The sequence below is a fragment of the Bombina bombina genome, chromosome 2 (assembly GCF_027579735.1).
Source record: "Bombina bombina isolate aBomBom1 chromosome 2, aBomBom1.pri, whole genome shotgun sequence".
In the NCBI taxonomy this organism is placed as follows: Eukaryota; Metazoa; Chordata; class Amphibia; order Anura; family Bombinatoridae; genus Bombina; species Bombina bombina.
This window is the reverse complement of record NC_069500.1, coordinates 795,548,908-795,569,286: the sequence shown is the minus strand read 5'-3', so window position 1 is coordinate 795,569,286 and position 20,379 is coordinate 795,548,908. Positions and strand designations below refer to the sequence as shown.

The window sequence follows — 20,379 nt, the reverse complement described above, 5'->3', positions numbered from 1 at the left end:
TGGATTAAAAGCATCATCAGATTGGCTTACGAGACTGCCGGACGGCAGCCTCCCGAAAGAATCACAGCTCATTCCACTAGGGCTGTGGCTTCCACATGGGCCTTCAAGAACGAGGCTTCTGTTGATCAGATATGTAGGGCAGCGACTTGGTCTTCACTGCACACTTTTACCAAATTTTACAAGTTTGATACTTTTGCTTCTTCTGAGGCTATTTTTGGGAGAAAGGTTTTGCAAGCCGTGGTGCCTTCCATTTAGGTGACCTGATTGCTCCCTCCCTTCATCCGTGTCCTAAAGCTTTGGTATTGGTTCCCACAAGTAAGGATGACGCCGTGGACCGGACACACCTATGTTGGAGAAAACAGAATTTATGTTTACCTGATAAATTACTTTCTCCAACGGTGTGTCCGGTCCACGGCCCGCCCTGGTTTTTTTAATCAGGTCTGATAATTTATTTTCTTTAACTACAGTCACCACGGTTCCATATGGTTTCTCCTATGCAAATATTCCTCCTTAACGTCGGTCGAATGACTGGGGTAGGCGGAGCCTAGGAGGGATCATGTGACCAGCTTTGCTGGGCTCTTTGCCATTTCCTGTTGGGGAAGAGAATATCCCACAAGTAAGGATGACGCCGTGGACCGGACACACCGTTGGAGAAAGTAATTTATCAGGTAAACATAAATTCTGTTTCTCCAACATAGGTGTGTCCGGTCCACGGCGTCATCCTTACTTGTGGGATATTCTCCTCCCCAACAGGAAATGGCAAAGAGCCCAGCAAAGCTGGTCACATGATCCCTCCTAGGCTCCGCCTACCCCAGTCATTCTCTTTGCCGTTGTACAGGCAACATCTCCACGGAGATGGCTTAGAGTTTTTTAGTGTTTAACTGTAGTTTTTATTATTCAATCAAGAGTTTGTTATTTTGAAATAGTGCTGGTATGTACTATTTACTCAGAAACAGAAAAGAGATGAAGATTTCTGTTTGTATGAGGAAAATGATTTTAGCAACCGTAACTAAAATCCATGGCTGTTCCACACAGGACTGTTGAGAGCAATTAACTTCAGTTGGGGGAACAGTATGCAGTCTCTTGCTGCTTGAGGTATGACACATTCTAACAAGACGATGTAATGCTGGAAGCTGTCATTTTCCCTAGGGGATCCGGTAAGCCATGTTTATTACGATCGTAAATAAGGGCTTCACAAGGGCTTATTAAGACAGTAGACTTTTTTTGGGCTAAATCGATTCATTATTAACACATATTTAGCCTTGAGGAATCATTTTATCTGGGTATTTTGATATAATAATATCGGCAGGCACTGTATTAGACACCTTATACCTTAGGGGCTTTCCCAAAGCATAAGCAGAGCCTCATTTTCGCGCCGGTGTGGCGCACTTATTTTTGAGAGGCATGGCATGCAGTCGCATGTGAGAGGAGCTCTGACACTTAGAAAAGACTTTCTGAAGGCGTCATTTGGTATCGTATTCCCCTTTGGGCTTGGTTGGGTCTCAGCAAAGCAGATACCAGGGACTGTAAAGGGGTTAAAGTTTAAAACGGCTCCGGTTCCGTTATTTTAAGGGTTAAAGCTTCCAAATTTGGTGTGCAATACTTTTAAGGCTTTAAGACACTGTGGTGAAAATTTGGTGAATTTTGCACAATTCCTTCATGTTTTTTCGCAATTGCAGTAATAAAGTGTGTTCAGTTTAAAATTTAAAGTGACAGTAACGGTTTTATTTTAAAACGTTTTTGTACTTTGTTATCAAGTTTATGCCTGTTTAACATGTCTGAACTACCAGATAGACTGTGTTCTGAATGTGGGGAAGCCAGAATTCCTATTCATTTAAATAAATGTGATTTATGTGATAATGACAATGATGCCCAAGATGATTCCTCAAGTGAGGGGAGTAAGCATGGTACTGCATCATTCCCTCCTTCGTCTACACGAGTCTTGCCCACTCAGGAGGCCCCTAGTACATCTAGCGCGCCAATACTCCTTACTATGCAACAATTAACGGCTGTAATGGATAATTCTGTCAAAAACATTTTAGCCCAAATGAACACTTGTCAGCGTAAGCGCGGCTGCTCTGTTTTAGATACTGAAGAGCATGGCAACGCTGATACTAATATCTCTGAAGGGCCCCTAACCCAGTCTGATGGGGCCAGGGAAGTTTTGTCTGAGGGAGAAATTACTGATTCAGGGAACATTTCTCAACAGGCTGAACCTGATGTGATTGCATTTAAATTTAAGTTGGAACATCTCCGCATTCTGCTTAAGGAGGTATTATCCACTCTGGATGATTGTGACAAGTTGGTCATCCCAGAGAAACTATGTAAAATGGACAAGTTCCTAGAGGTGCCGGGGCTCCCAGAAGCTTTTCCTATACCCAAGCGGGTGGCGGACATTGTTAATAAAGAATGGGAAAGGCCCGGTATTCCTTTCGTCCCTCCCCCCATTTTTAAAAAATTGTTTCCTTTGGTCGACCCTAGAAAGGACTTATGGCAGACAGTCCCCAAGGTCGAGGGGGCGGTTTCCACTTTAAACAAACGCACCACTATACCCATAGAGGATAGTTGTGCTTTCAAAGATCCTATGGATAAAAAATTAGAAGGTTTGCTTAAAAAGATGTTTGTTCAGCAGGGTTACCTTCTACAACCAATTGCATGCATTGTCCCTGTCGCTACAGCCGCATGTTTCTGGTTCGATGAGCTGATAAAGGCGGTCGATAGTGATTCTCCTCCTTATGAGGAGATTATGGACAGAATCAATGCTCTCAAATTGGCTAATTCTTTCACCCTAGACGCCACTTTGCAATTGGCTAGGTTAGCGGCTAAGAATTCTGGGTTTGCTATTGTGGCGCGCAGAGCGCTTTGGTTGAAATCTTGGTCGGCTGATGCGTCTTCCAAGAACAAGCTACTTAACATTCCTTTCAAGGGGAAAACGCTGTTTGGCCCTGACTTGAAAGAGATTATCTCTGATATCACTGGGGGTAAGGGCCACGCCCTTCCTCAGGATCGGCCTTTCAAGGCAAAAAATAAACCTAATTTTCGTCCCTTTCGTAGAAACGGACCAGCCCGAGGTGCTACGTCCTCTAAGCAAGAGGGTAATACTTCTCAAGCCAAGCCAGCTTGGAGACCAATGCAAGGCTGGAACAAGGGAAAGCAGGCCAAGAAACCTGCCACTGCTACCAAGACTGCATGAAATGTTGGCCCCCGATCCGGGACCGGATCTGGTGGGGGGCAGACTCTCTCTCTTCGCTCAGGCTTGGGCAAGAGATGTTCTGGATCCTTGGGCGCTAGAAATAGTCTCCCAAGGTTATCTTCTGGAATTCAAGGGACTTCCTCCAAGGGGGAGGTTCCACAGGTCTCAGTTGTCTTTAGACCACATAAAAAGACAGGCATTCTTACATTGTGTAGAAGACCTGTTAAAAATGGGAGTGATTCATCCTGTTCCATTAAGAGAACAAGGGATGGGGTTCTACTCCAATCTGTTCATAGTTCCCAAAAAAGAGGGAACGTTCAGACCAATCTTAGATCTCAAGATCTTAAACAAGTTTCTCAAGGTTCCATCGTTCAAGATGGAAACCATTCGAACTATTCTTCCTTCCATCCAGGAAGGTCAATTCATGACCACGGTGGATTTAAAGGATGCGTATCTACATATTCCTATCCACAAGGAACATCATCGGTTCCTAAGGTTCGCATTCCTGGACAAGCATTACCAGTTCGTGGCGCTTCCTTTCGGATTAGCCACTGCTCCAAGGATTTTCACAAAGGTACTAGGGTCCCTTCTAGCTGTGCTAAGACCAAGGGGCATTGCTGTAGTACCTTACTTGGACGACATTCTGATTCAAGCGTCGTCCCTTCCTCAACCAAAGGCTCACACGGACATCGTCCTGGCCTTTCTCAGATCTCACGGATGGAAAGTGAACGTGGAAAAGAGTTCTCTATCTCCGTCAACAAGGGTTCCCTTCTTGGGAACAATAATAGACTCCTTAGAAATGAGGATATTTCTGTCAGAGGCCAGAAAGACAAAGCTTCTAGACTCTTGTCGGATACTTCATTCCGTTCCTCTTCCTTCCATAGCTCAGTGCATGGAAGTGATCGGGTTGATGGTAGCGGCAATGGACATAGTTCCTTTTGCGCGCATTCATCTAAGACCATTACAACTGTGCATGCTCAGTCAGTGGAATGGGGATTATACAGACTTGTCTCCGAAGATACAAGTAAATCAGAGGACCAGAGACTCACTCCGTTGGTGGCTGTCCCTGGACAACCTGTCACAAGGGATGACATTCCGCAGACCAGAGTGGGTCATTGTCACGACCGACGCCAGTCTGATGGGCTGGGGCGCGGTCTGGGGAGCCCTGAAAGCTCAGGGTCTTTGGTCTCGGGAAGAATCTCTTCTACCGATAAATATTCTGGAACTGAGAGCGATATTCAATACTCTCAAGGCTTGGCCTCAGCTAGCGAGGGCCAAGTTCATACGGTTTCAATCAGACAACATGACAACTGTTGCGTACATCAACCATCAGGGGGGAACAAGGAGTTCTCTAGCGATGGAAGAAGTGACCAAAATCATTCTATGGGCGGAGTCTCACTCCTGCCACCTGTCCGCTATCCACATCCCAGGAGTGGAAAATTGGGAAGCGGATTTTCTGAGTCGTCAGACATTGCATCCGGGGGAGTGGGAACTCCATCCGGAAATCTTTGCCCAAGTCACTCAGCTGTGGGGCATTCCAGACATGGATCTGATGGCCTCTCGTCAGAACTTCAAAGTTCCTTGCTACGGGTCCAGATCCAGGGATCCCAAGGCGGCTCTAGTGGATGCACTAGTAGCACCTTGGACCTTCAAACTAGCTTATGTGTTCCCGCCGTTTCCTCTCATCCACAGGCTGGTAGCCAGGATCAATCAGGAGAGGGCGTCGGTGATCTTGATAGCTCCTGCGTGGCCACGCAGGACTTGGTATGCAGATCTGGTGAATATGTCATCGGCTCCACCTTGGAAGCTACCTTTGAGACGAGACCTTCTTGTTCAGGGTCCGTTCGAACATCCGAACCTGGTTTCACTCCAGCTGACTGCTTGGAGATTGAACGCTTGATCTTATCGAAGCGAGGGTTCTCAGATTCTGTTATCAATACTCTTGTTCAGGCCAGAAAGCCTGTAACTAGAAAAATTTACCACAAAATTTGGAAAAAATATATCTGTTGGTGTGAATCTAAAGGATTCCCTTGGGACAAGGTTAAGATTCCTAAGATTCTATCCTTCCTTCAAGAAGGATTGGAAAAAGGATTATCTGCAAGTTCCCTGAAGGGACAGATTTCTGCCTTGTCTGTGTTACTTCACAAAAAGCTGGCAGCTGTGCCAGATGTTCAAGCCTTTGTTCAGGCTCTGGTTAGAATTAAGCCTGTTTACAAACCTTTGACTCCTCCTTGGAGTCTCAATTTAGTTCTTTCAGTTCTTCAGGGGGTTCCGTTTGAACCCTTACATTCCGTTGATATTAAGTTATTATCTTGGAAAGTTTTGTTTTTAGTTGCAATCTCTTCTGCTAGAAGAGTTTCAGAATTATCTGCTCTGCAGTGTTCTCCTCCTTATCTGGTGTTCCATGCAGATAAGGTGGTTTTACGTACTAAACCTGGTTTTCTTCCAAAAGTTGTTTCTAACAAAAACATTAACCAGGAGATTATCGTACCTTCTCTGTGTCCGAAACCAGTTTCAAAGAAGGAACGTTTGTTGCACAATTTGGATGTTGTTCGCGCTCTAAAATTCTATTTAGATGCTACAAAGGATTTTAGACAAACATCTTCCTTGTTTGTTGTTTATTCTGGTAAAAGGAGAGGTCAAAAAGCAACTTCTACCTCTCTCTCTTTTTGGATTAAAAGCATCATCAGATTGGCTTACGAGACTGCCGGACGGCAGCCTCCCGAAAGAATCACAGCTCATTCCACTAGGGCTGTGGCTTCCACATGGGCCTTCAAGAACGAGGCTTCTGTTGATCAGATATGTAGGGCAGCGACTTGGTCTTCACTGCACACTTTTACCAAATTTTACAAGTTTGATACTTTTGCTTCTTCTGAGGCTATTTTTGGGAGAAAGGTTTTGCAAGCCGTGGTGTCTTCCATTTAGGTGACCTGATTTGCTCCCTCCCTTCATCCGTGTCCTAAAGCTTTGGTATTGGTTCCCACAAGTAAGGATGACGCCGTGGACCGGACACACCTATGTTGGAGAAAACAGAATTTATGTTTACCTGATAAATTACTTTCTCCAACGGTGTGTCCGGTCCACGGCCCGCCCTGGTTTTTTTAATCAGGTCTGATAATTTATTTTCTTTAACTACAGTCACCACGGTATCATATGGTTTCTCCTATGCAAATATTCCTCCTTAACGTCGGTCGAATGACTGGGGTAGGCGGAGCCTAGGAGGGATCATGTGACCAGCTTTGCTGGGCTCTTTGCCATTTCCTGTTGGGGAGGAGAATATCCCACAAGTAAGGATGACGCCGTGGACCGGACACACCGTTGGAGAAAGTAATTTATCAGGTAAACATAAATTCTGTTTTTTTCCTCTGAATTCTTTTACAGGTATGGTGTAATTATTGTTGGAAATCCAAAAGCTTTATCTAAACAACCACTTTGGAACCATCTTCTGAACTACTACAAGGAACAGAAAGTTCTAGTAGAAGGACCATTGAACAATCTTCGGGAGAGTCTTATGCAGTTCAGTAAGCCGCGCAAACTTGTCAACACAATTAATCCAGTAAGTATTCTGTTTTATGGTTTGTAATGAAAATCCCAATGTGTGTGTGTCTTTCTGCAATATTCACGTCCCTTTTTTTTTTTTTTCCTTTTTGTTTTTAATCTATTTTTTTTTTGTTTAACATTAGGATCTATGTGTTCTCCTGTTTTATACATGCATTAAACATAGCCATTATGGCAGAATATAGGGACCTTATTTATTTTTATGATGTAAGAATATGCATCATTCTATTGGTTTGAGTTGATATAGAAACTTGTCTTCAGCATATGGAGATAAGTTGCCGGGCATTAGGGAAATCCAGAATCATTGCCTGTCCCTTTTTTAGATTGATGCACCTAGTTGCTCTTCGGGGTACTTCTACCCATGAGGTTGCCTAGCCTTGTAGGTAAGCTTGCATTCTGCTAATTTAGTATATTCACAATAGTAAAATGTTCTGTGCAGCAGAGAATGTGTCAAATAAAATATAAGTAGTAGTCTTTCGACTCTGAAGGAGATGCTTCAAGGGACAGTAAACACCTTGAGATTTTTATATAAAATGTAGTTATGAGTAATGAAACAATGCATTTCATTATTCATTTTGCCCCCCCTTTCATGTGATTAAGTTCTGAAAACCGAGCTATTATTAATTCTCAGAACTTGAAGTGCACCCTGCTGACATCAAGCTCAATCCTGCTACATATCTGTTCCTAATTGGCATTATCAGATAACTAACTTTGACTGTGGTTAGCCTTGTTGTCTGCAGACTAATGCCCAGATTTATTCCTCAAAATAAGGCAGATAGTGGGTGAAGTTTGGCTATTGAAAAATTATTTCAGTTAAGATGTAAATTTGTTTTAAAACTTAAGACTTGAATGAGAAGTTATTCTAAAAGAAAACCCAAAATAAACGTAATTGCAAGGTGTTTACTGTCCCTTTTAAACGCATACTTTCTCCAACATTGGTGTGTCCGGTCCACGGCGTCATCCTTACTTGTGGGATATTCTCCTCCCCAACAGGAAATGGCAAAGAGTCCCAGCAAAGCTGGTCACATGATCCCTCCTAGGCTCCGCCCACCCCAGTCATTCTCTTTGCCGTTGCACAGGCAACATCTCCACGGAGATGGTTAAGAGTTTTTTTGGTGTTTAAATTTAGTTTTTATTCTTCTATCAAGTGTTTGTTATTTTAAAATAGTGCTGGTATGTACTATTTACTCTGAAACAGAAAAAGGATGAAGATTTCTGTTTGTAAGAGGAAGATGATTTTAGCAGACAGTTACTAAAATCGATTGCTGTTTCCACACAGGACTGTTGAGATGAAGTAACTTCAGTTGGGGGAAACAGTTAGCAGACCTTTCTGCTTAAGGTATGACTAGCCATATTTCTAACAAGACCATGTAATGCTGGAAGGCTGTCATTTCCCCTCATGGGGACCGGTAAGCCATTTTCTTAGTTAAACATAAAAGAATAAAGGGCTTCAAAAAGGGCTTAAAAAACTGGTAGACATTTTTCTGGGCTAAAACGATTGCTTTACTAGGCATATTATGCAGATTCTAACTAATAATGGTTATTATAATCTTGGGGATTGTTTAGAAAAACGGCAGGCACTGTGTTGGACACCTTTTTCAGATGGGGGCCTTTTCTAGTTATAGACAGAGCCTCATTTTCGCGCCACTAATGCGCAGTTGTTTTTGGAAGGCATGCAGATGCATGTGTGAGGAGCTAAGAATCACTGAAAAAGCTTATAGAAGGCATCATTTGGTATCGTATTCCCCTCTGGGCTTGGTTGGGTCTCAGCAAAGCATATAGCTGGGACTGTATAGGGGTTAAATGTAAAACGGCTCCGGTTCCGTTATTTTAAGGGTTAAAGCTCTGAAATTTGGTGTGCAATACTTTTAATGCTTTAAGACACTGTGGTGAAATTTTGGTGAATTTTGAACAATTCCTTCATACTTTTTCGCATATTCAGTAATAAAGTGTTTTCAGTTTGAAATTTAAAGTGACAGTAACGGTTTTATTTTAAAACGTTTTTTGTGCTTTGTTGACAAGTTTAAGCCTGTTTAACATGTCTGTACCATCAAATAAGCTATGTTCTATATGTATGAAAGCCAATGTGTCTCCCCATTTAAATTTATGTGATCATTGTGCCATAGTGTCCAAACAAAGTAAGGACAGTAATGCCACAGATAATGATATTGCCCAAGATGATTCCTCAAATGAGGGGAGTAAACATGATACTACATAATCCCCTACTGTGTCTACACCAGTTATGCCCACACAGGAGGCCCCTAGTACATCTAGTGCGCCAATACTTATTACCATGCAACAATTAACGGCTGTAATGGATAACTCTATAGCAAATCTTTTATCCAAAATGCCTACTTATCAGAGAAAGCGCGATTGCTCTGTTTTAAACACTGAAGAGCAAGAGGACGCTGATGATAATTGTTCTGTCATACCCTCACACCAATCTGAAGGGGCCATGAGGGAGGTTTTGTCTGAGGGAGAAATTTCAGATTCAGGAAAGATTTCTCATCAAGCTGAACCTGATGTTGTGACATTTAAATTTAAATTAGAACATCTCCGCGCACTGCTTAAGGAGGTATTATCTACTCTGGATGATTGTGACAATTTGGTCATTCCAGAGAAGTTATGTAAGATGGACAAGTTCCTAGAGGTTCCGGTGCCCCCCGACGCTTTTCCTATACCCAAGCGGGTGGCGGACATAGTAAATAAAGAGTGGGAAAGGCCCGGCATACCTTTTGTCCCCCCCCCCCCCCTATATTTAAGAAATGATTTCCTATAGTCGACCCCAGAAAGGACTTATGGCAGACAGTCCCCAAGGTCGAGGGGGCGGTTTCTACTCTAAACATACGCACTTCTATTCCTATCGAAGATAGTTGTGCTTTCAAAGATCCTATGGATAAAAAATTAGAGGGTTTGCTTAAAAAGATTTTTGTTCAGCAAGGTTACCTTCTACAACCAATTTCATGCATTGTTCCTGTCACTACGGCAGCGTGTTTCTGGTTCGAGGAACTAGAAAAGTCGCTCAATAAAGAATCTTCGTATGAGGAGGTTATGGACAGAGTTCAAGCACTTAAATTGGCTAACTCTTTTATTTTAGATGCCGCTTTGCAATTAGCTAGATTAGCGGCGAAAAATTCAGGGTTTGCTATCGTGGCGCGCAGAGCGCTTTGGCTAAAGTCTTGGTCAGCGGATGTGTCTTCCAAGACAAAATTGCTTAACATTCCTTTCAAGGGTAAAACATTATTTGGACCTGATTTGAAAGAGATTATTTCAGACATCACTGGGGGAAAGGGCCACGCCCTCCCACAGGATAGGTCTTTTAAGGCTAAAAATAAGCCTAATTTTCGTCCCTTTCGCAGAAACGGACCAGCCTCTAATTCTACATCCTCTAAGCAAGAGGGTAATACTTCACAACCCAAACCAGCCTGGAAACCAATGCAAGGCTGGAACAAGGGTAAGCAGGCCAAGAAGCCTACCACTGCTACCAAAACAGCATGAAGGGATAGCCCCCGATCCGGGACCGGATCTGGTGGGGGGCAGACTTTCTCTCTTTGCTCAGGCTTGGGCAAGAGATGTTCAGGATCCTTGGGCGCTAGAAATAGTTTCTCAAGGTTATCTCCTGGAATTCAAGGAACTACCCCCAAGGGGAAGGTTCCACAGGTCTCAATTATCTTCAAACCAAATAAAAAGACAGGCATTCTTACATTGTGTAGAAGACCTGTTAAAGATGGGAGTGATTCATCCAGTTCCAATAAGAGAACAAGGGATGGGTTTTTATTCCAACCTGTTCATAGTTCCCAAAAAAGAGGGAACATTCAGACCAATTTTGGATCTCAAGATCCTAAACAAATTTCTCAGGGTACCATCGTTCAAAATGGAAACTATTCGAACGATCCTACCTACTATCCAGGAAAATCAATTTATGACTACCGTGGATTTAAAGGATGCGTACCTACATATTCCTATCCACAAGGAACATCATCAGTTCCTAAGGTTTGCTTTTCTGGACAAGCATTACCAGTTTGTGGCACTTCCATTCGGATTAGCCACTGCTCCAAGGATTTTCACAAAGGTACTTGGGTCCCTTCTAGCGGTTCTAAGACCAAGGGGCATTGCAGTAGTACCTTACTTGGACGACATCCTGATTCAAGCGTCGTCTCTGTCAAAAGCAAAGGCTCATACGGACATCGTCCTAGCCTTTCTCAGATCTCACGGATGGAAGGTGAACAAAGAAAAAAGTTCTCTGTCCCCGTCAACAAGAGTTCCCTTCTTGGGAACAATAATAGATTCCTTAGAAATGAGGATTTTTCTGACAGAGGTCAGAAAATCAAAAATTCTAAGCTCTTGTCAAGTACTTCATTCTGTTCTTCGTCCTTCCATAGCGCAGTGCATGGAAGTAATAGGATTGATGGTTGCAACAATGGACATAGTTCCTTTTGCACGAATTCATCTAAGACCATTACAACTGTGCATGCTCAGACAGTGGAATGGGGATTATACAGACTTGTCTCCGACGATTCAAGTAGATCAAAAGACCAGAGATTCACTCCGTTGGTGGCTGACCCTGGACAATCTGTCACAGGGAATGAGCTTCCGCAGACCAGAGTGGGTCATTGTCACGACCGACGCCAGCCTGGTGGGCTGGGGCGCGGTCTGGGAACCCCTGAAAGCTCAGGGTCTATGGTCTCGGGAAGAATCTCTTCTCCCGATAAACATTCTGGAACTGAGAGCGATATTCAATGCTCTCAAAGCTTGGCCTCAACTAGCAAAGGCCAAATTCATAAGGTTTCAATCAGACAACATGACGACTGTTGCATATATCAATCATCAGGGGGGAATAATTCAATGGGCGGAGGATCACTCCTGCCACTTGTCTGCGATCCACATCCCAGGAGTGGAAAATTGGGAAGCGGATTTTCTGAGTCGTCAGACATTCCATCCGGGGGAGTGGGAACTCCATCCGGAAATCTTTGCCCAAATAACTCAATTATGGGGCATTCCAGACATGGATCTGATGGCGTCTCGTCAGAACTTCAAGGTTCCTTGCTACGGGTCCAGATCCAGGGATCCCAAGGCGACTCTAGTAGATGCACTAGTAGCACCTTGGACCTTCAACCTAGCTTATGTATTCCCACCGTTTCCTCTCATTCCCAGGCTGGTAGCCAGGATCAATCAGGAGAGGGCTTCGGTGATCTTGATAGCTCCTGCGTGGCCACGCAGGACTTGGTATGCAGACCTGGTGAATATGTCATCGGCTCCACCATGGAAGCTACCTTTGAGACAGGACCTTCTTGTTCAAGGTCCATTCGAACATCCGAATCTGGTTTCCCTCCAGCTGACGGCTTGGAGATTGAACGCTTGATTTTATCAAAGCGTGGGTTTTCAGATTCTGTAATAGATACTCTGATTCAGGCTAGAAAGCCTGTAACTAGAAAAATTTACCATAAAATATGGAAAAAATATATCTGTTGGTGTGAATCCAAAGGATTGCCAAGGAACAAGATAAAGATTCCTAAGATTCTATCCTTTCTACAAGAAGGTTTGGAGAAAGGATTATCTGCAAGTTCTCTAAAGGGACAGATTTCTGCTTTATCTGTCTTACTACACAAACGACTGGCAGCTATGCCAGATGTTCAAGCATTTGTTCAGGCTCTGGTTAGGATCAAGCCTGTTTACAGACCTTTGACTCCTCCCTGGAGTTTAAATCTAGTTCTTTCAGTTCTTCAAGGGGTTCCGTTTGAACCCTTACATTCCGTAGATATTAAGTTACTATCTTGGAAAGTTTTGTTTTTGGTTGCAATCTCTTCTGCTAGAAGAGTTTCAGAGTTATCTGCTCTGCAGTGTTCTCCTCCTTATCTGGTGTTCCATGCAGATAAGGTGGTTTTGCGTACTAAACCTGGTTTTCTTCCTAAAGTTGTTTCTAACAAAAATATTAACCAGGAGATAGTTGTACCTTCTTTGTGTCCGAATCCAGTTTCAAAGAAGGAGCGTTTGTTACACAATTTGGACGTTGTCCGTGCTCTAAAATTCTATTTAGAGGCTACTAAAGATTTCAGACAAACATCATCCTTGTTTGTTGTTTATTCTGGTAAAAGGAGAGGTCAAAAAGCGACTTCTACCTCTCTTTCCTTTTGGCTTAAAAACATTATCCGTTTGGCTTATGAGACTGCCGGACGGCAGCCTCCTGAACAAATCACAGCTCACTCCACTAGGGCTGTGGCTTCCACCAGATGACCAGATATGTAAGGCAGCGACCTGGTCTTCACTGCACACTTTTGCCAAATTTTACAAATTTTATACTTTTGCTTCTTCGGAGGCTATTTTTGGGAGAAAGGTTTTGCAAGCTGTGGTGCCTTCCGTTTAGGTGACCTGATTTGCGCCCTCCCTTCATCCGTGTCCTAAAGCTTTGGTATTGGTTCCCACAAGTAAGGATGATGCCGTGGACCGGACACACCAATGTTGGAGAAAACAGAATTTATGCTTACCTGATAAATTACTTTCTCCAACGGTGTGTCCGGTCCACGGCCCGCCCCGGTTTTTTTAATCAGGTCTGATGAATTATTTTCTCTAACTACAGTCACCACGGTATCATATGATTTCTCCTATATATATTTCCTCCTGTCCGTCGGTCGAATGACTGGGGTGGGCGGAGCCTAGGAGGGATCATGTGACCAGCTTTGCTGGGACTCTTTGCCATTTCCTGTTGGGGAGGAGAATATCCCACAAGTAAGGATGACGCCGTGGACCGGACATACAGTTGGAGAAAGTAAATTATCAGGTAAGCATAAATTCTGTTTTCCGAAATGTATGCAATTGGAATACACCAGTTTAACCTATATACGTAGATCTGTGGGTTTCCCTCAAAGATCTGAGAAGGCCTAATTAGTGGGGGCTAAGAATGTTGAATAGGACCCAATTGTACACACCCTTAGCCTTCCACTGTCAAGTGTAGATTTTGTCTTTGATTTTTCAAAACTCCTTATGTGAGGGATTGAGCTAGATCATTTTTGGAAAAACAGTGCTATTTGTCAGTTTCACACCCAAAGTTGGCTATTTTTTGAGTGACGTGTCGTATTATAAGCTCTAAGTTAGACGGCACTTAGTCCCTGTTAAACTCTATACTGACTAATTTTAAAGCTTGCTGGTTAGGTTGTGGTGAGTTAGGATCTGCAATACACATCTGGTGCATCTGTTCAAGGCTTTTGGAGACAAATAGATTCAGTGATCCTTACAATGAGTACTGCTCATTTTCGTCTTGGTCTATATATAAGTGCTGCTGGCGGAAAAGTTGGCTTTAAAAGTACATGTAACCCCAAATTTTTCCTACATGATTCAGAGCATATAATTTTAAATGACTTTCCAATTTACTTCTTTTGTTAAATTTGCTTCATTCTCTTAGCATTAGTGCTGAAGGAACAGCAATGCACTACGAGAGCTTGCTGAACACATTTAGTGAGCCAGTCGATCACAAGAGGCAAATGTGTGCAGGCACCAATCACCAGCTAGCACCCATTGGTTTAGGATATGTACATGTTCTTTCTTTCCAGTGGCATGGAGAGTCAACAAATCCATTCAATCACTAGTGGGAATTCATCTCCTGGCCACCAGATGGAGACAAAGAACACCGCAGCAGAGCTGTTAAAGGGACACTGTACCCAAAATTTTTCTTTCGTGATTCACATTGAGCATGACATTTTAAGCAACTTTCTAATTTACTCCTATTATCAAATTTTCTTCATTCTCTTGGTATCTTTATTTGAAATGCAAGAATGTAAGTTTAGATGCCGGCCCATTTTTGGTGAACAACCTGGGTTGTCCTTGCTGATTGGTGGATAAATTCATCCACCAATAAAAAAGTGCTCTCCAGAGTACTAAAACCAAAAAAAAGCTTAGATGCCTTCTTTTTCAAATAATGATAGCAAGAGAACGAAGAAAAATTGATAATAGGAGTAAATTAGAAAGTTGCTTAAAATTGCATGCTCTTTCTGAATTACAAAAGAAAAAATTTGGGTACAGTGTCCCTTTAAGTATCTTTCCCACCTCCCATAAATCCCGTCATTCTTTACTTGTGTACATCAGGAGGATGTGCGAAGTTGGTGTCTGAAGATTTTTATTCCTTTTATGGGTAGTTTCCCTGTAAGCAAGGATTGGGGCTCTGCTGTGTCCATGTAAAACCAGGGTTAGTTACTCTGCTTTTCTTTTTTCTTTTATGTAATTGGCAAGAGTCCACAAGCTAGTGACGTATGGGATATATAGTCCTACCAGGAGGGGCAAGGTTTCCCAAACCTCAAAATGCCTATAAATACACCCCTCACCACACCCACAATTCAGTTTTACAAACTTTACCTCCTATGGAGGTGGTGAAGTTTGTGCTTGATTTTTGTTTTCTTCTATGATAATTGCTTCTAAGCATTCTGAAGCTCAATTCCTCTTGAGTACAGTGTTTGTCAGAGGGATGTGAAGAGAGTATTGCCTATTGATTTTATTGTTTTCCTCGCGGGAAATCTTTTCAAAGGTTCTCTGTTATCTGTCGTAGGGATTCATCTCCTACCTCCCTTTTTAGATCGACGATATACTTATATACCATTACCTCTGCTGATACTTTTTCAGTACTGGTTTGACTATCTGCTATATGTGGATGGGTGTCTTTCGGTAAGTATGTTTTCATTATTTAAGACACTCTCAGCTATGGTTTGGCGATTTATGTATTAATATAAAGTTTTAAATCTATGTATTTTACTTATATTTGCCATGAGTCAGGTCTATGTATATTTCCTTTTGCAGACTGGCAGTTTCAGTTTGGGAAGCATGTTTTAGGAAGTTATTTGTCTTACCTGGGGTATAGTCCTTTTTTTTCAAATTGACTGTTTTTTCTTAAAATTTTGCGGGCAAAATTAGGCTTGTGAGGTTGCAAAATGCTGTTTATTGCGTCATTCTTGGCCCGAAGGTACATATTTGTTGACGCAAGTTCGTAATTTCCGGCGTCTTAGTTGAAGCCAGGTTTTCTTGCACGAGGTTGCGTCTGTTATGACACGAGTTGCATCATTTCTGGATGTTGTCGGTGCCTAAAAAATTTTCAACTTCCTTTTGCGTTATGCGTCATACTTGGCGCCAAAAAATTTAGTTTATTTTTCACCCCACTTCCTTATATGCCTCTTGCCTTCTTTATGCTCAGAGGGCTATGCTGTTTGCATTTTTTCCCATTCCTGAAACTCCCATATAAGGAAATTGTACAATTTTGCTTTAATGTTTTTTCTTTTACATTTTGCAAGATGTCTCAATCTGATCCTGTCTCAGAAGCAACTGTTGGAACCCTGCTGCCTGATCAGTTCTACCAAAGCGAAGTGTATCTGTTGTAAGTTAGCTGAGATTATATCTCCAGCTGTAGTATGTAACCGTTGTCATAAGCTTTTGCACACAGAAAACGTTTCCATCAGTACTAGTACAGTTTCTGTTGTTCCTTCAACATCTAATGTACATGATATCCCTGTTGATATGAAAAATTATATTGCTGATGCGATACAGAAGGCTTTGTCTGCTTTTCCGCCTTCTAATAAACGGAAAAGGTCTTTCTTCTACAAGATACGACGAGTCCACGGATTTCATCCTTACTTGTAGAATATTATCCTCCTGCTAACAGGAAGTGGCAAAGAGCACCACAGCAGAGCTGTATATATAGCTCCTCCCTTCCCTCCACCTCAGTCATTCTCTTTGCCTGTGTTTGTACTAGGAAGAGGTAAAGTGAGGTGTTAGTGTTTCTTCGATCAAGAAGTTTTTTATTTTAAATGGTACCGGTGAGTACTGTTTCCCTCAGGGGTATATGGAAGAAGATTTCTGCCCTGAGGTTTATGATCTTAGCAGCTGTAACTAATATCTATGTTGGTTACCACAGATCTGAAGGTAATACAGGAGACATCTTCAGTGTGGAGACCAGTTCATGCTACAAGCAGCATTGAGGTATATGCAGCCCTTTATTCTGAGGAGACTTGGTATATCAGAAACGGCTGAAATGTATTCCCTATTAGGGAAGGAGTAAGCAGTAGACCTATCATCAAGGGGGGTGTTACTGAAACCTTTGCATTATTTTTTATTATTCAGTTGACAATTCTTGGGCAAGGAGTTATGACAGAGTGCTGAAATGCTCATTATAAAAGACACTGGGAGATATATTTTGCGGTTTGATGTGTAGTTTTACATTTTGACCGTAGTGTATACTAGGGGTAAACATTTCCACATGGCTTGTATTGTAACCGCTCCTCCATGCGGTTGTTTGGGCCTACTCGGTCATCGGTCCTGATGGGCAGGGCTTATTTCTCTTGTTAGGTGTATCCAGTCCACGGATCATCCATTACTTGTGGTGATATTCCCCTTCCCAACAGGAAGTTGCAAGAGGATCACCCACAGCAGAGCTGCTATATAGCTCCTCCCCTAACTGCCATATACAGTCATTCTCTTGCAAGCTCTCAACATAGCTGGAGGTAGTTAGAGGAAAGTGGTAAAATATAGTTAGTTTTTTCTTCAATCAAAAGTTTGTTTTTAAATGGTACCGGAGTGTACTATTTTATCTCATGCAGTATTTAGAAGAAGAATCTGCCTGCGTTTTTCGATGATCTTAGCAGAAGTAACTAAGATCCACTGCCGTTCTCACATATGTCTGAGGAGTGAGGTAACTTCAGAGGGAGAATGGCGTGCAGGGTATCCTGCAATAAGGTATGTGCAGTTTAAGTTTTTCTAGGGATGGAATTTGCTAGAAAATGCTGCTGATACCGGATTAATGTAAGTTAAAGCCTAAATACAGTGATTTAATAGCGACTAGTATCAGGCTTGCTATCAGAGGTATATACTCTGATTAATGTGCAATATAAAACGTTTGCTGGCATGTTTAATCGTTTTTATATATGCTTTGGTGATAAAACTTATTGGGGCCTAGTTTTTTCCACATGGCTGGCTTTATTTTTGCCTAGAAACAGTTTCCTGAGGCTTTCCACTGTTATAGTATAAAAGTTACAGTTTGTGCAGTTAAAATTACAAACTGTGACATTCAGCTTCCCTCAGCAGTCCCCTGCATGCTATAGGACATCTCTGAAGGTCTCAAAAGGCTTCAAAAGTAGGAGCTGTGGCAGTTTTTATGACTGTTTAAAAAACATATTTTTCGTTTTGTTAATCGGTTTTTTTGTATTAAGGGGTTAATCATCCATTTGCAAGTGGGTGCAATGCTCTGCTAACTTGTTACATACACTGTAAAAATTTCGTTAGTTTAACTGCCTTTTTTCACTGTTATTTCAAATTTTGGCAAAATTTGTTTCTCTTAAAGGCACAGTAACGTTTTTTATATTGCTTGTTAACTTGATTTAAAGTGTTTTCCAAGCTTGCTAGTCTCATTGCTAGTCTTTATAAACATGTCTGACATAGAGGAAACTCCTTGTTCATTATGTTTAAAAGCCATGGTGGAACCCCATAGGAGAATGTGTACTAAATGTATTGATTTCACTTTAAACAATAAAGATCAGCTGTTATCTTTAAAATAATTATCACCAGAGGATTCTGACGAGGCGGAAGTTATGCCGACTAACTCTTCCCACGTGTCGGACCCTTTGACTCCCGCTCAAGGGACTCACGCTAAAATGGCGCCAAGTACATCAAAGACGCCCATAGCGATTACTTTGCAGGACATGGCGACAATCATGGATAATACCCTGTTAGCGGTATTAGCCAGACTGCCTGAATTCAGAGGAAAGCGCGATAGCTCTGGGGTTAGACGTAATACAGAGCGCGCAGATGTTTTAAGGCCCATGTCTGATACTGCGTCACAATATGCAGAAGCTGAGGAAGAGCTTCAGTCTGTGGGTGACGTCTCTGACTCAGGGAAACCTGATTCAGATATCTCTACTTTTAAATTTAAGCTTGAGAACCTCCGGGTGTTGCTTGGAGAGGTTTTAGCTGCTTTGAATGACTGTGACACAATTGCAGTGCCAGAGAAATTGTGTAGACTGGATAAATACTACGCGGTGCCGGTGTGTACTGACGTTTTTCCAATACCTAAAAGGTTTACAGAGATTATTACTAAGGAGTGGGACAGACCCGGTGTGCGGTTTTCCCCCCCTCCTATTTTTAGAAAAATGTTTCCAATAGACGCCACCACACGGGACTTATGGCAGACGGTCCCTAAGGTGGAGGGAGCAGTTTCTACTTTAGCAAAGCGTACCACTATCCCTGTCGAGCACAGTTGTGCTTTTTCAGATCCAATGGATAAAAAATTAGGTTACTTTAAGAAAATGTTTATTCAACAAGGTTTTATCCTGCAGCCCCTTGCTGCAGGATATCTTCTGGACTTCAAAGCTTCCCCCCCACAAGGGAGATTTCACCTTTCGAGATTATCTGTAAACCAGATAAAGAAAGAGGCATTTTTACGCTGTGTGCAAGACCTCCTAATAATGGGAGTGATCCATCCAGTTCCACAGATGGAACAAGGACAGGGATTTTATTCAAATCTGTTTGTGGTTCCCAAAAAAGAGGGAACCTTCAGACCAATTTTGGATCTAAAGATCTTAAACAAATTCCTCAGAGTTCCATCGTTCAAAATGGAAACTATTCGGACCATCCTACCTATGATCCAGGAGGGTCAGTACATGACCACAGTGGATTTGAAGGATGCTTACCTTAACATACCGATTCACAAAGATCATCATCGGTTCCTAAGGTTTGCCTTTCTAGACAGGCATTACCAGTTTGTGGCTCTTCCCTTCGGGTTAGCTACAGCCCCAAGGATTTTTACAAAGGTTCTGGGGTCTCTTCTGGCGGTCCTAAGACCACGGGGTATAGCAGTGGCCCCTTATCTAGACGACATCCTGATACAGGCGTCAAACTTCCAAATTTCCAAATCTCATACGGACATAGTGTTGGCTTTTCTGAGGTCGCATGGGTGGAAAGTGAACGAGGGAAAGAGTTCTCTATCACCCCTCACAAGGGTTTCCTTCCTAGGAACTCTGATAGATTCTGTAGAAATGAAAATTTTCCTGACGGAGTCCAGGTTATCAAAGCTTCTAAATTCCTGCCGTGTTCTTCACTACATTCTGCGCCCTTCGGTGGCTCAGTGCATGGAAGTGATCCGCTTAATGGTAGCGGCGATGGACATAGTGCCATTTGCGCGCCTTCATCTCAGACCGCTGCAATTATGCATGCTCAGTCAGTGGAATGGGGATTACACAGATTTGTCCCCTCTGCTAAATCTGGATCAAGAGACCAGAGATTCTCTTCTCTGGTGGCTATCTCGGGTCCATCTGTCCAAAGGTATGACCTTTCGCAGGCCAGATTGGACAATTGTAACAGATGCCAGCCTTCTAGGTTGGGGTGCAGTCTGGAATTCCCTGAAGGCTCAGGCATCGTGGACTCAGGAGGAGAAACTCCTCCCAATAAATATTCTGGAGTTAAGAGCAATATTCAATGCTCTTCTAGCTTGGCCTCAGTTAGCAACCCTGAGGTTCATCAGATTTCAGTCAGACAACATCACGACTGTGGCTTACATCAACCATCAAGGGGGGACCAGGAGCTCCCTTGCGATGTTAGAAGTCTCCAAGATAATTCGCTGGGCAGAGACTCACTCTTGCCATCTATCAGCGATCCATATC

The 20,379-nt window shown here is 42.6% G+C and overlaps 1 protein-coding gene across 1 annotated transcript in view; it reads left to right on the top strand.

The window, feature by feature from the left end:
• UPF1 (UPF1 RNA helicase and ATPase) overlaps nucleotides 1–20,379 on the top strand; it is a 526,107-nt gene that overhangs the window by 356,413 nt on the left and 149,315 nt on the right. The window contains 1 exon segment of the mRNA XM_053700065.1: nucleotides 6,575–6,749. Coding sequence (XP_053556040.1) covers nucleotides 6,575–6,749 — 175 coding nt within the window.